General features: G+C 55.0%; 1 protein-coding gene and 1 pseudogene across 8 annotated transcripts; both read right to left on the bottom strand.

Annotated features, from left to right (window-relative positions):
* Positions 1 to 408: 408 nt before the first annotated feature.
* LOC140907266 (uncharacterized) lies at positions 409 to 12346 on the bottom strand. Of its 8 annotated transcripts, none has more exons than XM_073332809.1 (7): positions 12059 to 12346; positions 8992 to 9192; positions 8705 to 8795; positions 8061 to 8141; positions 7487 to 7588; positions 5617 to 5718; positions 409 to 2470 (listed from the first exon to the last, which is right to left on the bottom strand). In XM_073332809.1, exons 4-7 carry the CDS (start codon positions 8110 to 8112, stop codon positions 927 to 929), a joined length of 1800 nt encoding a protein of 599 aa, XP_073188910.1. In that variant the 5' UTR covers positions 8113 to 8141; positions 8705 to 8795; positions 8992 to 9192; positions 12059 to 12346; the 3' UTR covers positions 409 to 926. The 8 variants fall into 8 exon arrangements, with proteins under 8 accessions (XP_073188910.1, XP_073188916.1, XP_073188901.1 ...); XM_073332815.1 differs by lacking the exon at positions 12059 to 12346 and adding an exon at positions 9866 to 11407; XM_073332800.1 differs by lacking the exon at positions 12059 to 12346 and adding an exon at positions 9680 to 9859.
* A 6681-nt stretch (positions 12347 to 19027) lies between these two features.
* Positions 19028 to 20108, bottom strand: LOC140911353 (olfactory receptor 52D1-like; annotated as a pseudogene).

The following is a 20108-nucleotide window of genomic DNA, read 5'->3' as shown; positions in this document are numbered from 1 at the left end:
TGACAGCACCCGCATATTGTTGTGAAGGCTTTCCCTTAGACACTGGAATATATCACATCCCCCTTAACTTTGGGCCAGACACTTGGCTACTGGCTGCTGGCCCAGCTCTCTTGGCTTCAGCCGAGCGGTACCATTAACAACAGTTGAGGATACAGCCCATTGTCCGTAGCTAACTCGGCTGCTCGTTCCTTCAGGGTGCGAAGGGCTCAAACCAGCTGGCTCAGTGCCATTTGTACTTGTTTTGGTCCCCTAAACGCTAGGGCAGGGGATGACTTTGCAGCAGTTTTGCAGAACTGATCCGCCAAGCTAAAGGACCTCACCCTAGCATGGTCTCACAGTTCTGGGTATGGGATTAGTTAGCCCCTTCACGTAGCATGTGCATGAATTTAGTGAGACTAGTGATGGCGGTGGCTTTTCTTATGTTCGTTTAATTCCTCATCGGCAGGGGAAAGAGGGGAAGGCGAAAAGGGGACACAGGAGAGAAATCTCGCTGCTGAAGGGTAACAAGAACCAGCTCCGTCAGTTTTTGCCCCTTGACCCCCACCACACGTAGTTTAACAGCGTTTGCCCAATTTCCTATGGCTTTGTAGCATGTCCAGTTCTCTCTAGCTCTTACTCCGATTCTGCCGTGCTCTTGATAACCTGTCAGGAAGCAGGTGTCATTCCGGGGTGAGATTTCCCTCCCTGCAAGGACATTTCAGGTGACACTGGGGTTCTTGCAGGGGGAGAGGCGTGGGGGTGGTCAGCAGTGGCATGTCTGAGAAGCCCCTCCCCCTTAGTGCCACCCAGCCCTGTGTCACAGGCGTTTCACTGGTGCAACGAGCGTTCTTGTGGATTTAAGACCAGCCTCTCTTGAAATGCTGCGCAACTCCCCTTCCCTCCTCCTCCCCGTGCCCCCCCGGTGCAGGTGGCATGGGCCCTGGGGCTCAGTACACGGGCGGGGTGGCCCCTGCGTGTGTCCGCTGGTGCCTGCCCAGGTGGTACTTGTGGCTGAAGCTGCGCCCGCACTCGGCACACGTGTACGGCTTCTCCCCGGTGTGGACGCGGCGGTGGGCCACCAGGTAGGACTGGTTGCTGTAGACGCGGCCGCACTCGGCGCACGAGTAGGACTGGCGGTCGCGGTGGGTGCGCTGGTGCATGATGAGGTCGGTGCGGGAGCCGAAGGCCTTGCCGCACTGGGTGCAGGTGAAGGAGCGGCTCTCGCCGTGCGCGCGCTGGTGAACCAGGAGCTCGGCGCGGGAGCCGAAGCTCTTGCCGCACTTGTTGCAGTAGACGAGCCGCTCGGCGTGCGAGCGCTGGTGCGTGATGAGGTCGGTGCGGGAGCCGAAGGCCTTGCCGCACTGGGTGCAGGTGAAGGACTGGCTCTCGCCGTGCACGCGCTGGTGAACCAGGAGCTCGGCACGGGAGCCGAAGCTCTTGCCGCACTTGTTGCAGGAGACGAGCCGCTCGGCGTGCGAGCGCTGGTGCGCGATGAGGTCGGTCAGGTAACCGAAGGCCTTGCCGCACTCGGGGCAGGCGTGCACGCTGGCGGCGTGGCTGGCCTGGTGCCGGCCGAGGTCGGCCCGGCCGGCGAAGACCTTGCCGCAGTCTGTGCACAGGCACCACGTGGACTCGGGGTGGGTGCGCTCGTGCAGGATCAGGTCGGTCTTGGAGCTGAAGCGCCGCTCGCAGCTGCCGCACGGGAACCAGCGCTCCTTGGGGTGGCACAGCAGGTGCGATGCCAGCTCGGCGTGGAAGCCGAAGCTCTTGCCGCACTTGGTGCACTTGTAGGGCCGCTCCTCGGCGTGGATGCGCTGGTGGCTCAGCAGGGCAGGGTGCGAGCGGAAGCTGTCGCCGCAGTCGATGCAGGGGAAGGGCTTCTCCGCCTCGGGGGCCCGCAGGAGCGCGGCCGGCTCAGCACCGTCCTCCAGGGCCGCGGCCGGCCCGGCGGGGGCCTGCTGGTGGGTCACCAGCTCGGCGTGGGAGCCGTAGGCCCCGTCACACCGGGCGCAGCGGGAGGGGCGCTGGCGGACGTGGGTGCGCTGGTGCACGGTGAGCGCCGCCTTGTGGGTGAAGCTCTTGCCGCAGTCGGAGCAGACGAAGACGCTCTCCGCCGTGTGGCCGAGCTGGTGCTCCACCAGGGTGGCGTGCCGCCCAAAGCTCTTGCCGCAGTCGGTGCAGATGAAGGTGCGCTCCGCCGCGTGGCTTTGCTCGTGCTCGCCCAGGGACGCCACGTCTCCAAACCGCCACCCGCAGTCGCTGCAGGCCAACGCCAGCTCCCCCACGGGGCTCCTCGGCTGGGAGGCCCTGGTGCTGCGCTTCCCAAGGGCCCTGGTCCACTCCGCAGGAGCGTCCTGCCCGCTCCCTGGCTGGCGGCCAGGGGCCAGAGGGCTCTCATAGGGCTTCCCTGCCAGCACGCAGGGGGCCTCCAGCTCCTCAGTATGGTCCTTTCGTGGCCCTTCTTCCTTAACGGCTTTCGCAGGCCAGTCACCTGTGCAGAGCAGGGGAAAGAGAAGCCAGAGACACTGTTAGAGGCTGCTAAGGCAGGGAACAGCACCAGGGCCATGCCACTTCCCCCTAGAGTGCAGTTACCAGAGGGTCTGTGTACACAGACAGCTCCTCACACTGCTCTGCTTGGGTGCGTTTTTACCGCTTTCCCCCGTTATGTGGTGCAGAGACTCGGGTCTCAGTTCTCCCCGCCGTGCCCCTTGTCTAGCCAGGGCATCTCCGCAGAGGGTATGGGAGCGGCTGCCATTCAGAGTGAGTTTGCACAGGTGTGCGTGACCATGCACAGTGCAAGGTCATGGCAGTTCAGGGCCGATTCTCACTTGGCACCAGGAATAACTCCAGGAAAGCTAACGGAGCTACAGTGGTGTCAGAATCAGGCCCTCTGCCGGAGGGAAGAGTGGGATTCTCTTCTGGTTTGGGCATCTTCAACAGGGATGCTAGCGAAGTGCCACTTGTGGGCCCGGCTGCTACCCCGACTTGCATCTGTGCAGCTCCTCTGAAATCAGTAAGGTCCCCCGGGGCAAACAAGCCTGCAGAATCCTTCTAGTCACAAGAACATGAGAACCGCTACCCTGGGTCAGAGCAATGGACCATCTAGCCCAGTATCCTGTCTTCCGACAGGGGCTAGTGCCAGGTGCTTCTGAAGGAATGAACAGAACTGGGAAATTATGGAGTGATCCATCCCCTGCCCTCCAGTCCCAGCTTCTGGCAGTCAGAGCTTTAGGGACACCCAGAGCATGGGGTTGTGTCCTGACTATTTAGCTAATAGCCATTGATGGAGGTGTCCTCCGTGAACTTATGTAATCCTTTTTTGAACCCAGTTATCCTTTTGGCCTTCACAACATCCCCTGGCACGGAGTTCCACAGGTTGAGTGTGCGTGGGGTGAAGAACTACTTCCTCGTGTTTATTTTAAACCTGCTGCCTGTTAATTTCATTGGGTGACCCGTGGTGGTTCTGCGATGTGAAGAGACAAATAATCCTCCCTTGTTCACTTTCTCCACAGCACTCATGATTTTATAGGCCTCAATCATATTCCTGCTTAGTCATCACTTTTCTAAGCTGAACTGTTCCTCATACGGAAGCTGTTCCATGCCCTCATCATTTCTGTCACCCTTCTCTGTCCCTTTTCCAATTCCAGTACATCTTTTTTGAGACGGGGCAACCAGAACTATACACAGTATTCACGGTGTGGGAGTGCTATGGATTTATATTGCGATATTATCATATCGTCTGTCTTACCGATTCTTTTCTTAACGGTTCCTAACATTCTGTTAGCTTGTGTGATGGCTGCTGCACATTGATTTCAAAGAACTCTCCACAACGACTCCAAGATCTCTTTTTTGAGTGATAACAGCTAATTTGGACACCATCAGTTCGTCTGTATAGTTAGGATTATATTTTCCCAGGTGCATCACTTTGCATTTATTTACATTAAACGTCACCTGCCATTGTGTTGCCCAGTCACCCAGTTTTGTGAGATCCTCTTGGAACTCTTCCCAGTCTGCTTTGGATTTAACTATCCTGAATAATTTTGTATCATCTGCAAATTTTGCCCCCTCCCTGTTTTCCCCTTTTTCCAGATAATTTCTGAACATGTTGAATAGGACTGGGCCTCGTACAGATCCCTGGGGATTTAGTCGTCTGCCTCCATGTGATGTAATTGAATGGGACTCGTTTGCCCGTTTCATGCTAGAGGGAAGGATGGTCCAACAGTTAGGTTGCTTCCCTAGGACCCAGAAACTGCAGGTTCAATTCCCTGCCACAGCATCTAACTGCCATTTGTGTCTTTCCAAATCTCCCACAAAGACTTTCTGTGCTTTGGTTGCCCAGGATAGCTGCATTAAAGCCTGTGAGATGCTCAGACAGCAGGGCAATTGGTGCCATGTTAGTACTTAGGCAAAGGAATTTACAATGCTGTGTGAGCAAGCAAAAAAAAATAATAATCCTGTTTGCTCTTCACCGCTCTGGAGGAGAAAATGCAAAGTGAGATTTCAGCAGAAAAGGATTGAGGCAAAGGCAGAAAAAAAATCCAGTTGTTTTCAGACTAGAATTGCGCCTCAGGGTTCGATTTATTTTTTTAAATCACACACAACAAATGAAATACACAGCTGAGCCCTCCCCTGGAATTTGGTGCAGATCAGAGATGAACAGAGAAAGCCGAGTTTGAATTGACTGAATTCCCTTGGAGTGATTTTTTTTCAAAATCAAACAGAAACGGGAAGTCACAGGATGATCCCACAATACGGTGTTCTCACAATAAAGCAGGGCTCCTGCCCCCAGACCAGCACCCTGTCTGCTCGACTATGCCGCCTTCCTTGTAGCAAAACCTCAATTCATTGGATTTATTTTGTCTAACCAATCTGGGCAACTATCCGAAAGATACCCAATAAACTTCCAGGCCTGACCAGGCTGGTCTCTGCAGTAACCCCACTGAAGTCAATGGACGTACACCAGTGATGGATTCGGCCCAAGAGGTCTGACTTACATCCTATTAACTTCAGCTGGGTGGCAAAGGAGTAAATCAGGGTAGAATCTGACCCAGACTTCTGAAGAGTTATATGCCAGAGGAGACAGGAGAGTCAAAAGGAGGGACACCCACTGGCAGGCTATTGGGAGTGAGGGAAAATCCATGATTGACACCTATGACTAAGACGTGACAGAGTGAATAAATAAAAAGGGAGACGACGTATTCCCGATGGATGAGAATAGCTCTGTGTGAGGGGCCCACAGAGTCTATGTGCACCACTTATCTCCCAGTTAAGGGATGACTAGGCTTTGTGTGGGCCCCAACATGATCTTGCTTCCTGACCTGTGTAGTCAGAACCGCAGGGACAGAATGGGCCACCTGGGCAAACAGCTGAACGAGCTTCCAAGTGGAGCTGTGTGAATGGGATGATATGAGGGGCTGCCTGTGATGACAGGGGCTGGATTCCATGACCCAGGAGGTCTCTTCCAGTCCTATGTTCCTGCCCTCCTAGGCAGAGCTGTGTAGTATCACTGTTACACACTGGCGGCTGCGTTCCACCCCAGAAGCGGTTGCATTTCAGACAATGGGCGAGTGATCTATGTTTGCAGGGCTTGTGATGCACTATGGGCATCTCCCAGGAAATGGGACACTATTCCCTCACCTGTGGAGTTCTTGCAGGTACTTTGTCTCTTTGCAGAGTCCAGGACATCCATGTGCTCACTTCTTTCCATCTTTACCAAATCACGTTTGGTGCCAGGATACCCTACAAGCAGAAGAGAGAGAATCATCACTGTGAAAATTTCCCCCTGCCTCCCATGGGCTCACCAACAGGTGGGACAGCCAGGCTTAAGCCAGGATATCCATACCGACCATCAGCCTGCAGGGTTGGGCTGACCCAGCAGCTCGTGGGTTAACAGCCCCCAGCCCGGAGCCCAGACTGCGCCAGCCAGCGCTCCGGAGGGCACGCAGCTCGAGCTGCAGGCCAGCTCCAGATTCCAGGCTAGAGGGAGCTCGGGGCGGCAGCTCCATTAACATACAAGGGGTTAGAGGGACGCTCATCACACACGCCTTGTCTGAAGCCCCAGGTACCTGGCTGAGCACATGGGGCCTGGTGCCCTGCCCAGTGAGCCACCACTGACCTCCCCTGGCATCACCCCCGGTGGCAGGGCATCCCGAGAGACCTAGCATGCTTGGGAGTGGGGCCTGAGGCCCGGAAAGTAGCTTTTGAGGTCCGGTTCCAGCTCCTGGGTGGGTTGGGGCGTTCAGACTAGTCTCTGGGCTGCTCGGGGCTCAAGCAGAGAAAGGGGGTACATGCATCTGCTCAGATTCGCCCAGAAGTTGCTGCCTCCCTCCATAACAGGCCTGAGGTGGGGACCAGGAGCAGGTTCCGGGGATCTCTGACTGAAGAGCAGCAGAGACCCACCTTCAGGATGCTCCCTGGGCAAGTCAGCAACAGGGGGTCTGGGATTTCAGAGCTGTAGCCCCCGGGAGGGAGCAGCAGCTTCAGGCCGCAGCCGTGTGCTTGTCCAGCAGGAGGACATAGCAACCCCAAGCAGCTGGATGCTGCCAACACAGTGGACTCCTGCCCGCCCAGCCAAATACAGCAGAACCCCAATCGGATGAACCAATTGGCGATTGAGGAGTTAATCACTGAACACCTCAGTTACAGGGGTCTGGTGCATAACTTGATTGATTGATCATTCAATGACAGTGTTCATAACAAATGGTAACTGTGTACAGTGCACCCATTTTTTCTTTGTCTGAGAGACGTGCACTTCTCCTTTGCCTCCAAAACTCGTTTTTTTCCAAAGCTGTCCAGCTGTTGGAACGCTGGCCGAAGGACTGAAGTCACAGTTGGCGGCAGAAAAATGGATCATATAACCAGCCACTCGTAAGCTCAATGTTCATAAAATAGGGGTTATATTGTAGTGGGGGAGGGAGAGAGCTGGGGGCTAAAAGTTTGGGGTTGGGGAAGGGACCGGAGTTGGACTACCTCTTCCTCCTAAAATTACATCCAAGTTTTTTGAGACTCTTCTACTTCTTGGGGTGCATCCTAAAAAGCAACCCCCTTCCACCCCCAAACATCCTCTTTGGGAGAGGAGAATTCAGAAGCTAGAAGGAAACCGGGTTGGCGCTCCATGAAATTCTTTCAACGCAATTCACTTTCACCCATTTCTCCGAGCATTTTCACAGTCAGAACAGTTCCAGCCATTCCAAGGAACAACTGGTCCAGGTTTGTCCTCTGTTTGGTCTGGACTGTATGAAGAGCTGGTTGACATTTTTAGATGAAAAATGTTTTGCAAATATTTGAGGATTTCCCCCCGCTCCGCCAGCAAATTGTGTTTTGACCCGTTTTACAGAGCGGTCGGAATATTTCAACGCAAAAACATCCAGGAAAATTTTCAAAAATGTTGCTGCCTCTGCCAAGCAGCAGTAAGTGTTTGCAGGTGATGATTAATGAACAGTGCAATGCGTCAAGCGAGGGATGTTTTCCAGCAAGCGGCCAGTCCCTTTACAATGGGATCACTCACCCTGGGGGACCACTCCCGTAGTGAAGTCCAGGGCATCTGGGAACTGGGGTTCATCCTCCCTTTCAACCTTTATTGAGATGTCCAGTCGGGGAGGAGGATACCCTGAGCAAGGGAGAGCAGAAAAAGTTTTGCCATCACATCCATCTTTTCCCTGAATTCTCAAAGGCTGGCAGTTCCATACTCTCAAAATGCAGGTTAAAGATTATTTAGATAAGTTGGATGTATTCGGTCAGCAGGGCCTGCTGAAATTCATTCTAGAGCACTTGGGGAACTAGCTGAAGCAGTCTCGGAGCCGTTCGCAATGATCTTTGAGAACCCATGGAGGGCAGAAGAGGTCTGAGAAGACTGGAGAAGGGCCAACAGTACCTATCTTTAAAAAGGGGAACAAGAGGTCACAGGAATTTTAGACCAGTCAGTCTAATTTTAGTACCTGGAAAGATACTGAAGCAAATGATTAAACAATCAATCTGTAAGCACCTGGAGGGTTATAAGGAACAGTCGGCATCCATTTGTCAAGAACAAATCAAGCCAAACCAACTTAATTTCCATTCCAGTCTGAATTCCCGTTGCTCACCGGAGCAGACGCTGGCTGGAGTTTCCTCCCCTTCCACGTCCTGAGAATCCATGAGTCCTGCTCAACCCGTCCCCTTTCACCCTGGGGAAAGAGGCAGGGATTAGAAGCGGCACAAAGCCCGAGCACGGCAGAGGGATGCGCCGCGTTATAACGTAAGGTTTCGCCCGTCTCGGCAGAACCATGCATGTTTCCAACCGCTGCGACATCTGCTTGGCAAGGGCAGCGAGAGCAGAGGAAATGGGGCAAGTGGGGGTCCCTGGTGCAAGGGCCAGTCCGTGTCTCCTCTCAGGCTGCCATGAGGCGGGTAGTTAGAGCTAACTGTAGGGGCTATTCTCTGGGAGTTGTCATGTAGATGCTGGGCCGCTGGGACCTGCCAGTTCTTTCCATACACCCCACTGACCAGTCACTATCCAGCAGGCGGCCCAGCAGCCAGGGGCCGTGACTCCACAGCCAGCCAGCACGCCATGAGGAAGGTGAGTGGTCTTGTCATTCTCTTTGTAAGGCCATGAATCCACTAGGAGTCTGGACCATTTGGGGACTCCCGAGCGCTGAAGCCAGCCTGGGCCTTGCACAGACTATCCAGAGCCCACTGAAAGAGCCAAACGGGACCCTCACCCGGCAGAAATCAGCCTCCCTGAACTCACCCTTAGGCACGACCCCAGACTGCACCGGCCATTCTCCCAGCTCCTCCCTGGAGGGGCAAGCAGCGGGGACACCAGGGAGCAAGGCGTGCACCTGAAAGACAAATCATGTGATGAGCTCAGCACCGTGCACTCCAAACGATCCCTGCATGGGCAGGAGAGGCCTGGATCCAAGTGACACACACACACACAATCACATGTGTGATCATGCTTTCGGCTAGCAACCGACCCCTGCGCCCGAGTAACTGTTTTTCTAAAAAAAAAATAAATAAATCAGCTCTGGGAATTACTTTGCGGGGGTTCGCTGGCCTGTGCTGCCCAGGGGGTCAGACGAGCGGATCAGCTTGGTCCCACAGAAATCTCTTGGCAGCTGATTTGGTCTTAGCCCCTTGTAGCTCAAGGCCCATTGCTCCCCCTAGGTTGGGGGGCTGGAAATCAGACCGGGAATGATTACCAGGCTGGGGAGCCAGTTCAGTGGGGGGCTTGGTAATCTGCAGGCATAAAAAGGAGAAATACGAAAGGGGCAGCTGGCCGGGTGTGTGGGGAGACCAGGCCTGACCCCGCTACTTGGGGCCCAGAAAGTGGGAGGGCTTTTATTTGGACCCTGTCAAAGGCCAAATGAGAGCTTTTGTTTCCCTGTTTGGGATGCCCTCCATTTTGAGCCCTGTTGTCTGTATGAACACGGCCAGGATATGTCTCACACAAACCCACACGCCCCCTTGTCCACCCCACCTGCAATCATGCGCCCTCACACCTTTCAGAGAAGGGAGCAAAGTGCTGGACCAGACGGCACTGTTTTCACAGTGCTAAGCGCGGTGTGTGTGGGGGGGTGCGTTCTTCTCTGAAATGTGTCCTAGGGATAAAGCTGCTCTATGTTTTCCTGCCCAGTGGGTAGCCCAGGAGGCTAAGAACTAGTCTACATGGGGAAGTTTCCTGGCATCATTTTGCAGTGATAAGTCCCCGCATGGACATTCTTACCCCAGAATAAGACGGCTTCCACCTGTTAGCTTCCGGCACTTTGAAGGCAACAGAAGCTAAATCAGACAAACAAGGTGGGGGAGGTAATTATTGGACCAACTTCCACTGGGGTCAGAGACAAACTCTGGATCCACAGGGCTGCCAGCATCCTAGCAAGGTGGGAAGGATGGAATCATTGATCATTACCTGTTAGGTTCACTCCCTCTGGGGCACCTGGCACTGGCCACTGTCGGTAGACAGGATACTGGGCTGGATGGACCTTTTGTCTCACCCAGTATGGCCGTTCTTACGTTCTTGTAAGGGCCCACTCAAGTTGAAGGCCCATTCAAGCAGTCACAGGACAAAAAGAGGGGGTTACAGATCGTTGTAATATGCCATAAATCCAGTGTCTATGTTCAGGACATGACTTTTTGTCTAGCACAGGGGTCTCCAAAGATGGAGCGGGGAGAGCCGAGCCGCCGCCAGCCTGGCGCCGAAGACGGAGCGGGGAGAGCCGAGCTGGGGGAGAGCCGAGCTGCCACCGGCCTAGTGCCGAAGACGGAGTGGGGAGAGCCGAGCTGCTGCCAAAGACGGAGCGGGGAGAGCCGAGCTAGGGGAGAGCCGAGCCGCTGCCGCCGAAGACGGAGCGGGGAGAGCCGAGCTGGGAGAGAGCCGAGCCGCCGCCGCCGAAGACGGAGCGGGGAGAGCCGAGCCGGGGGAGAGCCGAGCTGCCACCGGCCTAGTGCCGAAGACGGAGCGGGGAGAGCCGAGCTGCTGCCAAAGACGGAGCGGGGAGAGCCGAGCTAGGGGAGAGCCGAGCCGCTGCCGCCGAAGACGGAGCGGGGAGAGCCGAGCCGGGGGAGAGCCGAGCCGCCGAAGACAGAGCGGGGAGAGCCGAGCTGGGGGAGAGCCGAGCTGCTGCCAAAGACGGAGCGGGGAGAGCCGAGCCGGGGGAGAGCCGAGCCGCCGAAGACAGAGCGGGGAGAGCCAAGCTGGGGGAGAGCCGAGCTGCTGCCAAAGACGGAGCGGGGAGAGCCGAGCCGGGGGAGAGCCGGGGTAGAGCCGAGCCGCTGCCGACGAATCAAAGGTCCAGGAGCGCTGCTGCCACCGTGATGGCGGTGCTCCTCCGGCCGCGCACCCCCGGGATGGTTGTGCGCGCACCCCGCTTTGGAGACCACCGGTCTAGCAGATCTCCCCTCACCCCCTGGGCTCTCCCATAGCCTGAGACCCACACGGCTACAGCTACACCGCGTAGATCAGAAAGAGCCATTCTTCCTGGGGGGCAGGTGTCCGCAGGGGGAGTTACACCAACCTAGCGACATACAGCACAGCGTACCAATACCCGCAGGGCGGTGCCGGGGCTCCCCCCGCCAGTGCGGCCCTGCCGGGGCTCCCCACGGGGGTGCCGCGACAGTTTGCACGGTGGGGGTGCTGACGGCCAGTTACTGTAAACCCTGCAGATGATGGAAACCCCTTTAAAACAGGGGGTGCGGGAGCACCCCTAGTTCCTTCACCCGCGAGCAGCGATGCCAGCCCGGCAGGCCCAATAAACTCTCCCCCCCGCCCCCCCCGTAGACAAGTGCTAAGAATTATCTCGAGCCCTGGCTCTGCTCCCCAGCCTTGCACAACTCCCCTCTCCTGCGGGCACGAGGGCAAAGCCCCCCCTGCGGCAGGGCGAGCAGCGCCTCCCTGGGTGCAAAGCGCCCAGCTGCTGGCGGGGGGGGGGCTGCCCGGCGGGGGGGGCTGCCCAGCTGCTGGGGGGCTGCCCAGCTGCTGGCGGGGGGGGGTTGCCCGGCGGGGGGGGGGGGCTGCCCAGCTGCTGGCGGGGGGGAGTTGCCCGGCGGGGGGGGGGGGGGGCTGCCCAGCTGCTGGCGGGGGGGGGTTGCCCGGCGGGGGGGGGGGGCTGCCCAGCTGCTGGCGGGGGGGAGTTGCCCGGCGGGGGGGGGGGGGGGCTGCCCAGCTGCTGGCGGGGGGGGGTTGCCCGGCGGGGGGGGGGGGGGGGGGGCTGCCCAGCTGCTGGCGGGGGCTGCCCAGCTGCTGGCGGGGGGGGTTGCCCGGCGGGGGGGGGGGGGCTGCCCAGCTGCTGGCGGGGGGGGGTTGCCCGGCGGGGGGGGGGGGCTGCCCAGCTGCTGGCGGGGGGGGTTGCCCGGCGGGGGGGGGCTGCCCAGCTGCTGGCGGGGGGGGGTTGCCCGGCGGGGGGGGGCTGCCCAGCTGCTGGCGGGGGGGGTGCCCGGCGGGGGGGGGGGGCTGCCCAGCGGGGGCCGTGGGGGGGCGGCCCAGCTGCTGGCGGGGGGGGGCGGCCCAGCTGCTGGCGGGGGGGCCCTGGCCGGTCTCGCTGCAGCCCGGAGCCGGGGTGGCTCCCCCCGGACTGGCTGCGGGGCCCCGGGGCGGGCGCGTTACCTGCAGCCGGGCTCGGCGGGCCCCGGGCTCGCGGCGGCCGGGCAGGAGGCCGGGGCGGGCCGCGCTCGGCCAGGCAGGGCTCCGTGCCGGAGAGAAGCGGCGGCTGCCTCCGCCCAGCCCGGCGCTGCTGGCCCGGGGAGAGCGCGGGCCCGGACTCCTGGGTTCTGTCCCTGGCGGGGGGGAGGAGGAGGAAAGGGAGGGGTTTAGGGTTGGGGGGGGGGGGAGGGGGTCTGGGATCCCGGACTCCTGGGTTCTCTCCCTGGCGGGGGGGAGGAGGAGGAAAGGGAGGGGTTTAGGGTTTGGGGGGGGGGGGGGTCTGGGATCCCGGACTCCTGGGTTCTCTCCCTGGCGGGGGGGAGGAGGAAAGGGAGGGGTTTAGGGATTAGAGGGGGGCGGGTCTGGGATCCCGGACTCCTGGGTTCTGTCCCGGGCGGGGGGAAAGAGGGGGTGGTCTGTGGGTTACCGGGGGGGGGCTCGGAGTCTGACTCCTGGCTTCTGCCCTTAGCTCTGGCAGGGGAGGCGGGGTCTAGGGGTTAGCTGGGTGGGAGCAGGGCTGTTACAGCCCAGACTCCTGGTTTCTGCCCTAGGGGAGGGGGGTGTCTAGGGGTGAGCCTTGAGGCTGGTAGCCTGGACTCCTGGGTTCTATTCTGATCTTTGCTAGAGCCTTGCTGTATGACCAGGTCTGTTACGCCACCTTTTCCAGTCTTCCCCACTAATTTTGGCTCCCTGAGATTTGGGGGTAGGGAGGGGGAGGCCAATTGGAGACTTGTGTGACTTAATTTTCAGAGGTTGCTGAGGATCTCCAGGAGCCAAAGACTTTTGAAGACGACGACTAACTGTGTTGTGCCTCAGTTTCCCCATCTGTAAAATGGGGCTTAGGCCCACATGGCGATGGGTTGGTGAGGCTTAATTCACCAGTGTTTGTATTCTAGGCTGACAGCCTTGGGTGGAGAAGGGCAAAGCATTATTTTCAAGGTGTTTTACATAACTCTGCACCTCCCCACTTATCTGCCCAGATGCTAGGGTGAGGGGCATTTTCTGAACAGCCTCACTATGCACAGTGACTCGCCCAAGCACAGCAGGAGTTCCTGGCTCTCGGTCCCATGCTCAGAATCTGGAGTTGTTCACTCTGTTCCCTTAGGTGTCTGTTTCCTATGAGGTACTGAGTGTGGACCCCGTCCCACTGCTTTGTGTGTGGTGGTTACTGAAGACGGGGTATTAAAGAACCTCAGACTGAACCCCGCTGTGGTAGCAGAGGATGCAGAGCTGGGTCTTAAGCATCACCAGCCACAGCTGTTCAAAAATCATGAGTCAGACGAGACCCTTCCCCAAATCACATTCAGGTTCTCGCTTCACAGGTTATTCCCTCTGCCACCAAATCTACTCGAGAAAAAATGAAAGCTGAGATTTGTGTGTTAGTTAGCACTTGACTTGTGGGGCGGGGGCGTTAGAAGAGATGTGCGGTATCTTGAGACTGGGCAGTACTGCCTTCTGGGTGCCAGCTCTGGGGAGCAGCACTCAGGGGGGAGAGCCTTCGACACTGACTCGCCCTGAGGCTTTGAACAACTCACCGAGCCCAAAGCGTTCAAAGCTGAGTGGCTAAAGTTAGGCACCGACATTCGTATTTCAGCTCCTCAACGAGCAGTCTGATTTCCAGAGACCCTGAGTTCCTGCCTAATTCCGGGGGAGCTGCAGAAGCTCAGCACCGCTAAGGATCAGACACTGGATGCTCTTGCGAAATGCCGGAGAGCGGACAGCAGAGATGCAAGGTGAAGGAGGTAATATCTTTTACTGAACCATCCGCTGTAGGTGAGAGAGACAAGCTTTCAAGGTTACACAGAACTCTTAATCTGGTCTGAGTAGGGTTAGGATATAGATATTCAGGCCTGTCTGTAAAGGCCTAGACTCTAAGAATTTAGGTGTATTCTTATCACTTGGCTAGTTCTAGAGGTATAAAAGAGAGAATCAAAATCACTGTCTGCCGGTGTAAGGGCCTTCTCTCCCTGTGACCATCTGAGGCCCTGTTCTTAGGCTAAGGCCTTTGGCTAGGCGACAGAGGCATCCATAAACTGGAAGGCGACCGGTCACCTCCTCACATCCCAAACTAGTCACATTGAAAGAAGGTGCTATGGGGCTGTTAGGATACAATCCTGTCCTGATAGTGCCTATCGCCTCCAGAGAAAGGGAAGTGCCTAGAAAATGTAAAAGGAAACTTAGTCTGATAGCATCCTGCCTGGCAAGAACTCACTTATCAATAGCTGGGAAGTGAAATCCTCACTTCTGTATTGTTTTGTCATTATAGTTCCCACTTTGCTATTGTTTGTCTGTATAATCTCTGTCTGGTTCTGTGATTGTTTCTGTTTGCTGTATAATTAATTTTGCTGGGTGTAAACTAATGAAGGTGGTGGGATATAATTGGTTACATAACCATGTTACAATATGTTAGGATTGGTTAGTGAAATTTCAGGAAAATGATTGGTTAAGATATAGCTAAGCAGAACTCAAGTTTTACTGTATAGTCAATCAGGAAGTAAGGGGGGGTGGGAAATGGGAACAGGGAATGGGGGTGGGGAAATTGGAATCATGTTTGGCTAAGGGCAGGAATGGGAACAGGGACACAGGTGTAAGGCTCTGTGGTGTCAGAGCTGGGAAGGGGGACACCAAGGAAGGAAACTGGAATCATGTTTGCTGGAAGTTCAACCCAATAAACATTGAATTGTTTGGACCTTTGGACTTTGGGTATTGTTGCTCTGTGTTCATGCAAGAAGGACCAGGGAAGTAAGTGGGTGAAGGAATAAACCCCCTAACAAGTAGCTCAAAAGCTTGTGTCTTCCATCAGCAGAAGTTGTCCAACAAAAAAATATCCCATCCCCCACCTTGTCTGTAATGTCCTGGGACAGACAGGGCTACAACAACACTGCAGAGATTGGCTCGATCATAGATGTGGGGTCGGGTCTGACCTATCCCATCCCCCAGGAGGCAGCGATACACTTTATCGTCTGCCAAATCTGTAACCGAAGCAACAGCCTGACTTGGAATCTGTATCTGGCCTTTTCCTTTCAGGCTGTGCAGCCTCTCTAGTGATCTACTTCCCTGCCTCCCAGTGGGGCGGAGGACACAGTCTGTCCCTGAGTGTAAGAAGCTCAGGCTCTATTGTAATGAGGGCCAGGGACCATTATGATGATCCACCATGGCCTCTGGCATAGCATAAAACAGAATTTCACCCAGTAATTTCTGCATCTAGTCTGTAACTTCTGAGCCAGAGCTGATCTCTCAGAAAGGAATCCAGTTTTGATTTAAAGACCTGAGGTGAGGGAAAATCCAACGCTCCCTTGGTAAATTGCTCCTATGGTTAATTACCCCCATTGTTAAAATTTGGGCTAGTTATGCCTGTGTCTGCTAGATTAAAGAGCCTTCTGCTGGCAGAAATCTCTTCCCCGTAGACCATGATCAAGTCACCTCATGAACTTCTCCTGGTTCAACTCCGTAGATTGAGCTTCTTAAGTTTGTTGCTATCTGGCAGGTTTTTCAGACCTTGAATCATTCTTGCAGCTCTTTTCTGAACAGTTTCAAATTTTTCAACATCTTTTTGGAAGTGTGGACACCAGACTGAATCATAGAATCATAGAATATCCAGGTTGGAAGGGACCTCTGGAGGTCATCTAGTCCAACCCCCTGCTCAAAGCAGGACCGATCTCCGACTAAGTCATCCCAGCCAGGGCTTTGTCAAGCCTGACCTTAAAAACTTCTAAGGAAGGGGATTCCCCCACCTCCCTAGGTAACGCATTCCAGTGTTTCACCACCCTCCTAGTGAAAAAGTTTTTCCTAATATCCAACCTAAACCTCCCCCACTGCAACTTGAGACCATTACTCCTTGTTCTGTCATCAGCTACCACTGAGAATAGTCTAGATCCATCCTCTTTGGATCCATCTTTCAGGTAGTTAAAAGCAGCTATCAAATCCCCCCTCATTCTTCTCTTCTGCAGACTAAACAATCCCAGTTCCCTCATCCTCTCCTCATAACTCATGTGTTCCAGACCCCTAATCATTTTTGTTGCCCTTCGTTGTACTCTCTCCAATTTATCCACATCCATCTTGTAGTGTGGGGCCCAAAACTGGACACAGTACTCCAGATGAGGCCTCACCAATGTCGAATAGAGGGGAAGGATCATGTCCCTCCATCTGCTGGCAATGCCCCTACTTATACATCCCAAAATGCCATTGGCCTTCTTGGCAACAAGGACACACTGTTGACTCATATCCAGCTTCTCGTCCACTGTCACCCCTAGGTCCTTTTCTGCAGAACTGCTGCCAAGCCATTCGGTCCCTAGTCTGTAGCGGTGCATGGGATTCTTCCATCCTAAGTGCAGGACTCTGCACTTGTCCTTGTTGAACCTGATCAGATTTCTTTTGGCCCAATCCTCCAATTTGTCTAGGTCCCTCTGTATCCTATCCCTACCCTCCAGCGTATCTACCACTCCTCCCAGTTGAGTGTCATCCGCAAACTTGCTGAGAGAGCAATCCACACCATCCTCCAGATCATTTATGAAGATATTGAACAAAACCGGCCCCAGGACCGACCCTTGGGACACTCCGCTAGATACCGGCTGCCAACTAGACATGGAGCCATTGATCACTACCCGTTGAGCCCGACAATCTAGCCAACTTTCTACCCACCTTGTAGTGCATCCATTCAGCCCATATTTCTTTAACTTGCTGACAAGAATGCTGTGGGAGACCGTGTCAAAAGCTTTGCTATAGTCAAGGAATAACATGTCCACTGCTTTCCCTTCATCCACAGAAGCAGCTATCTCATCATAGAAGGCAATTAGATCAATCAAGCATGACTTGCCCTTGGTGAATCCTTGCTGACTGTTCCTGATCACTTTCCTCTCCTCTAAGTGCTTCAGAATTGATTCCTTGAGGACCTGCTCCATGATTTTTCCGGGGACTGAGGTGAGGCTGACTGGCCTGTAGTTCCCAGGATCCTCCTTCTTCCCTTTTTTAAAGATGGGCACTACATTAGCCTTTTTCTAGTCGTCAGGGACCTCTCCCGATGGCCATGAGTTTTCAAAGATAATGGCCAATGGCTCTGCAATCATATCCGCCAGCTCCTTTAGCACTCTCGGATGCAACACATCCGGCCCCATGGACTTGTGCTCGTCCAGCTTTTCTAAACAGTCCCGAACCACTTCTTTCTCCACAGAGGGCTGGTTACCTCCTCCCCATGCTGTGCTGTCCAGTGCAGCAGTCTGGGAGCTGACCTTGTTCGTGAAGACAGAGGCAAAAAAAGCATTGAGTACATTAGCTTTTTCCACATCCTCTGTCACTAGGTTGCCTCCCTCATTCAGTAAGGGGCCCACACTTTCCTTGGCTTTCTTCTTGTTGCCAAGATACCTGAAGAAACCCTTCTTGTTCCTCTTAACATCTCTCACTAGCTGCAACTCCAGGTGTGATTTAGCCTTCCTGATTTCACTCCTACATGCCCGAGTAATATTTTTATACTCATCCCTGGTCATTTGTCCAGTCTTCTACTTCTTGTAAGCCTCTTTTTTTGTGTTTAAGGTCAGCAAGGATTTCACTGTTAAGCCAAGCTGGTCACCTGTCATGTTTACAATTCTTTCTACACATTGGGATGGTTTGTCCCTGTAACCACAAAAAGGATTCTTTAAAATACAGCCAGCTCTCCTGGACTCCTTTCCCCCTCATGTTATTCTCCCAGAGGATCCTGCCCATCAGTTCCCTGAGGGAGTCAAAGTCTGCTTTTCTGAAGTCCAGGGTCTGTATTCTGCTGCTTTCCTTTCTTCCTTGTGTCAGGATCCCAAACTTGACCATCTCATGGTCACTGCCTCCCAGGTTCCCATCCACTTTTGCTTCCCCTACTAATTCTTCCCGGTTTGCAAGCAGCAGGTCAAGAAGAGCTCTGCCCCTAGTTGGTTCCTCCAGCACTTGCACCAGGAAATTGTCCCCTACAGTTTCCAAAAACTTCCTGGATTGTCTGTGCATCGCTGTATTGCTCTCCCACCAGACATCAGGGTGATTGAAGTCTCCCATGAGAACCAGGGCCTGCAATCTAGTAGCTTCTGCGAGTTGCCGGAAGAAAGCCTCATCCACCTCATCCCCCTGGTCCGGTGGTCTATAGCGGACTCCCACCACGACATCGCCCTTGTTGCTCACACTTCTAAACTTTATCCAGAGACTCTCAGGTTTTTCTGCAGTTTCGTACCGGAGCTCAGAGCAGTCATACTGCTTCCTTACATACAGTGCAACTCCCCCACCTTTTCTGCTCTGCCTGTCCTTCCTGAACAGTTTATATCCATCCATGACAGTACTCCAGTCATGTGAGTTATCCCACCAAGTCTCTGTTATTCCAATCACATCCTAATTCCCTGATTTTGCCAGGACCTCCAGTTCTCCCTGCTTGTTTCCCAGGCTTTGTGCATTTGTATATAGGCATTTGAGATAACCCGCTGATCGCTCCTCATTCTCAGTATGAGGCAGGAGCCCTGCCCTCTCACATGCTCCTGCTCGTGCTTCCTCCAAGTATCCCACTTCCCCACTTACCTCAGGGCTTTGGTCTCCTTCCCCCAGTGAACCTAGTTTAAAGCCCTCCTCACTAGGTTAGCCAGCCTGCTCGCGAAGATGCTCTTCCCTCTCTTTGTTGGACTGGACATGGTATCCGGTAATGGTTTCACTGTTGCCAAAGACAGACACAACGCTATCTCCCTACTCCCCCTGTACATTCCCCGGCCCCTGCTAAGTGGTTCCCGACAAGGGTTTGGCCGTCCCCGCAGCCAGCTAGGCCTATCCCCTCCATCCCTTTCCTTGTGACAGGCTCAGCCTGCAAGCCCAGCTTCCCGCTGTCCAAGCCTGCCTCTAGCAAACGTAAGGGCAGGCTCAGTACACGTGACCAGGGCGCCCACATGAAAAACAGACTTCTGGTCTGTGGGGGATGGGACAGGAGTGGTGCTAGCCCTCGGGCCGCTCCTTCCCCCTGAAACGCACCCGGAGTGGGAAATGTGCTGGCAATGGCAGGGTGGCTGTTTGCTGCTTTGTCTTGGTGAGCAGCGGGACTCTGGCCAGTCGTCTGTCGCTGTGCAGTTCTGGCCTCTGAATCCCCATGCCAAGGGGCAGCTCGCTGCTCCAGGGAACTGCCTGGGAGGTTTCCTTGGCCAGGCAAAGAGGCCTGGTGCAGCTCCTATTCTGTAGTTATTCGCAGACGTAGAGCACAGGCAGGAACCATGCAAGTTCCCATCACACTGACCAGTCAGTGTGCCACAACCCAGACCTGGAGAGACGGACCCCGTCCCGTGCTCAGAGAGTCTGCATGGCTGGCCAGTCTCTTTGGTCTCTCTTCAGAGCCTGGGAAATAGAGACGGGGAAGTGGTCAGTTTGGTGGTATGGACTGTGATCTCCACTTGTTTTCACGTGAGCCGCAAGACAGCCATCCGAGAGTGACAGCAGTTGGATCCAAACACCCTGACCAAGCCGTGAAAGGCAGTGTACCCTGTTCCCAACCCCCAAAGTACTCCAAACAAACGTGTCTGTTACCCTTTTATGAATCGGCTTGTTTTTCACCCCTGTAAGTATTTAGCATGGGGGGAACAACTACACAGAGGTTGGCCAGCAGGATGTTGTAGAATAATAGCATGAAACAAATGTGGGAGCCGCAGGTGCTGAGAACCATGAGCCAGGTGTCCTTGGATGGCAGCCGGAAGACGGCCCTGAGGATCAGAGCATAAGACACAGCGATAAAGGTGACATCTAGCCCTGTTGACAACAGGGCAACTGTTAAACCATACGCAATGTTGACTTTTATATTGGCACTGGCCAGGCTGCTTATGCCCATGTGCTCACAGGAAGAGTGATGGATAACGCAGTACGTCAGTCTTTGAAGCAGCAAGATGAATGGGAGAACTATATAGAGACTTCTAATTACAGCTGCCAGCTTTATTCTCCATACTACCGAATGCGTTAATACAGCTGCATATCTCAAGGAGTTGCAGATGTTAATGTACTGATCAAACACCATTGTGATGTTGCACCCCAT

This window comes from Lepidochelys kempii, chromosome 1 (genome assembly GCF_965140265.1).
Source record: "Lepidochelys kempii isolate rLepKem1 chromosome 1, rLepKem1.hap2, whole genome shotgun sequence".
NCBI lineage: Eukaryota > Metazoa > Chordata > Testudines > Cheloniidae > Lepidochelys > Lepidochelys kempii.
This window is presented reverse-complemented; position numbering and strand designations above follow the sequence as displayed.

Excerpts from the sequence above, each read along its gene's own strand:
- LOC140907266 (XM_073332809.1), bottom strand. The coding sequence starts at position 8,112 with ATGGATTCTCAGGACGTGGAAGGGGAGGAAACTCCAGCCAGCGTCTGC. Across the intron at positions 7,589-8,060 it reads TCCAGCCAGCGTCTGCTCCG|GGTATCCTCCTCCCCGACTG; the intron begins GTGAGCAACGGG and ends TCCCTTGCTCAG. Across the intron at positions 2,471-5,616 it reads TACCTGCAAGAACTCCACAG|GTGACTGGCCTGCGAAAGCC; the intron begins GTGAGGGAATAG and ends TGCTCTGCACAG.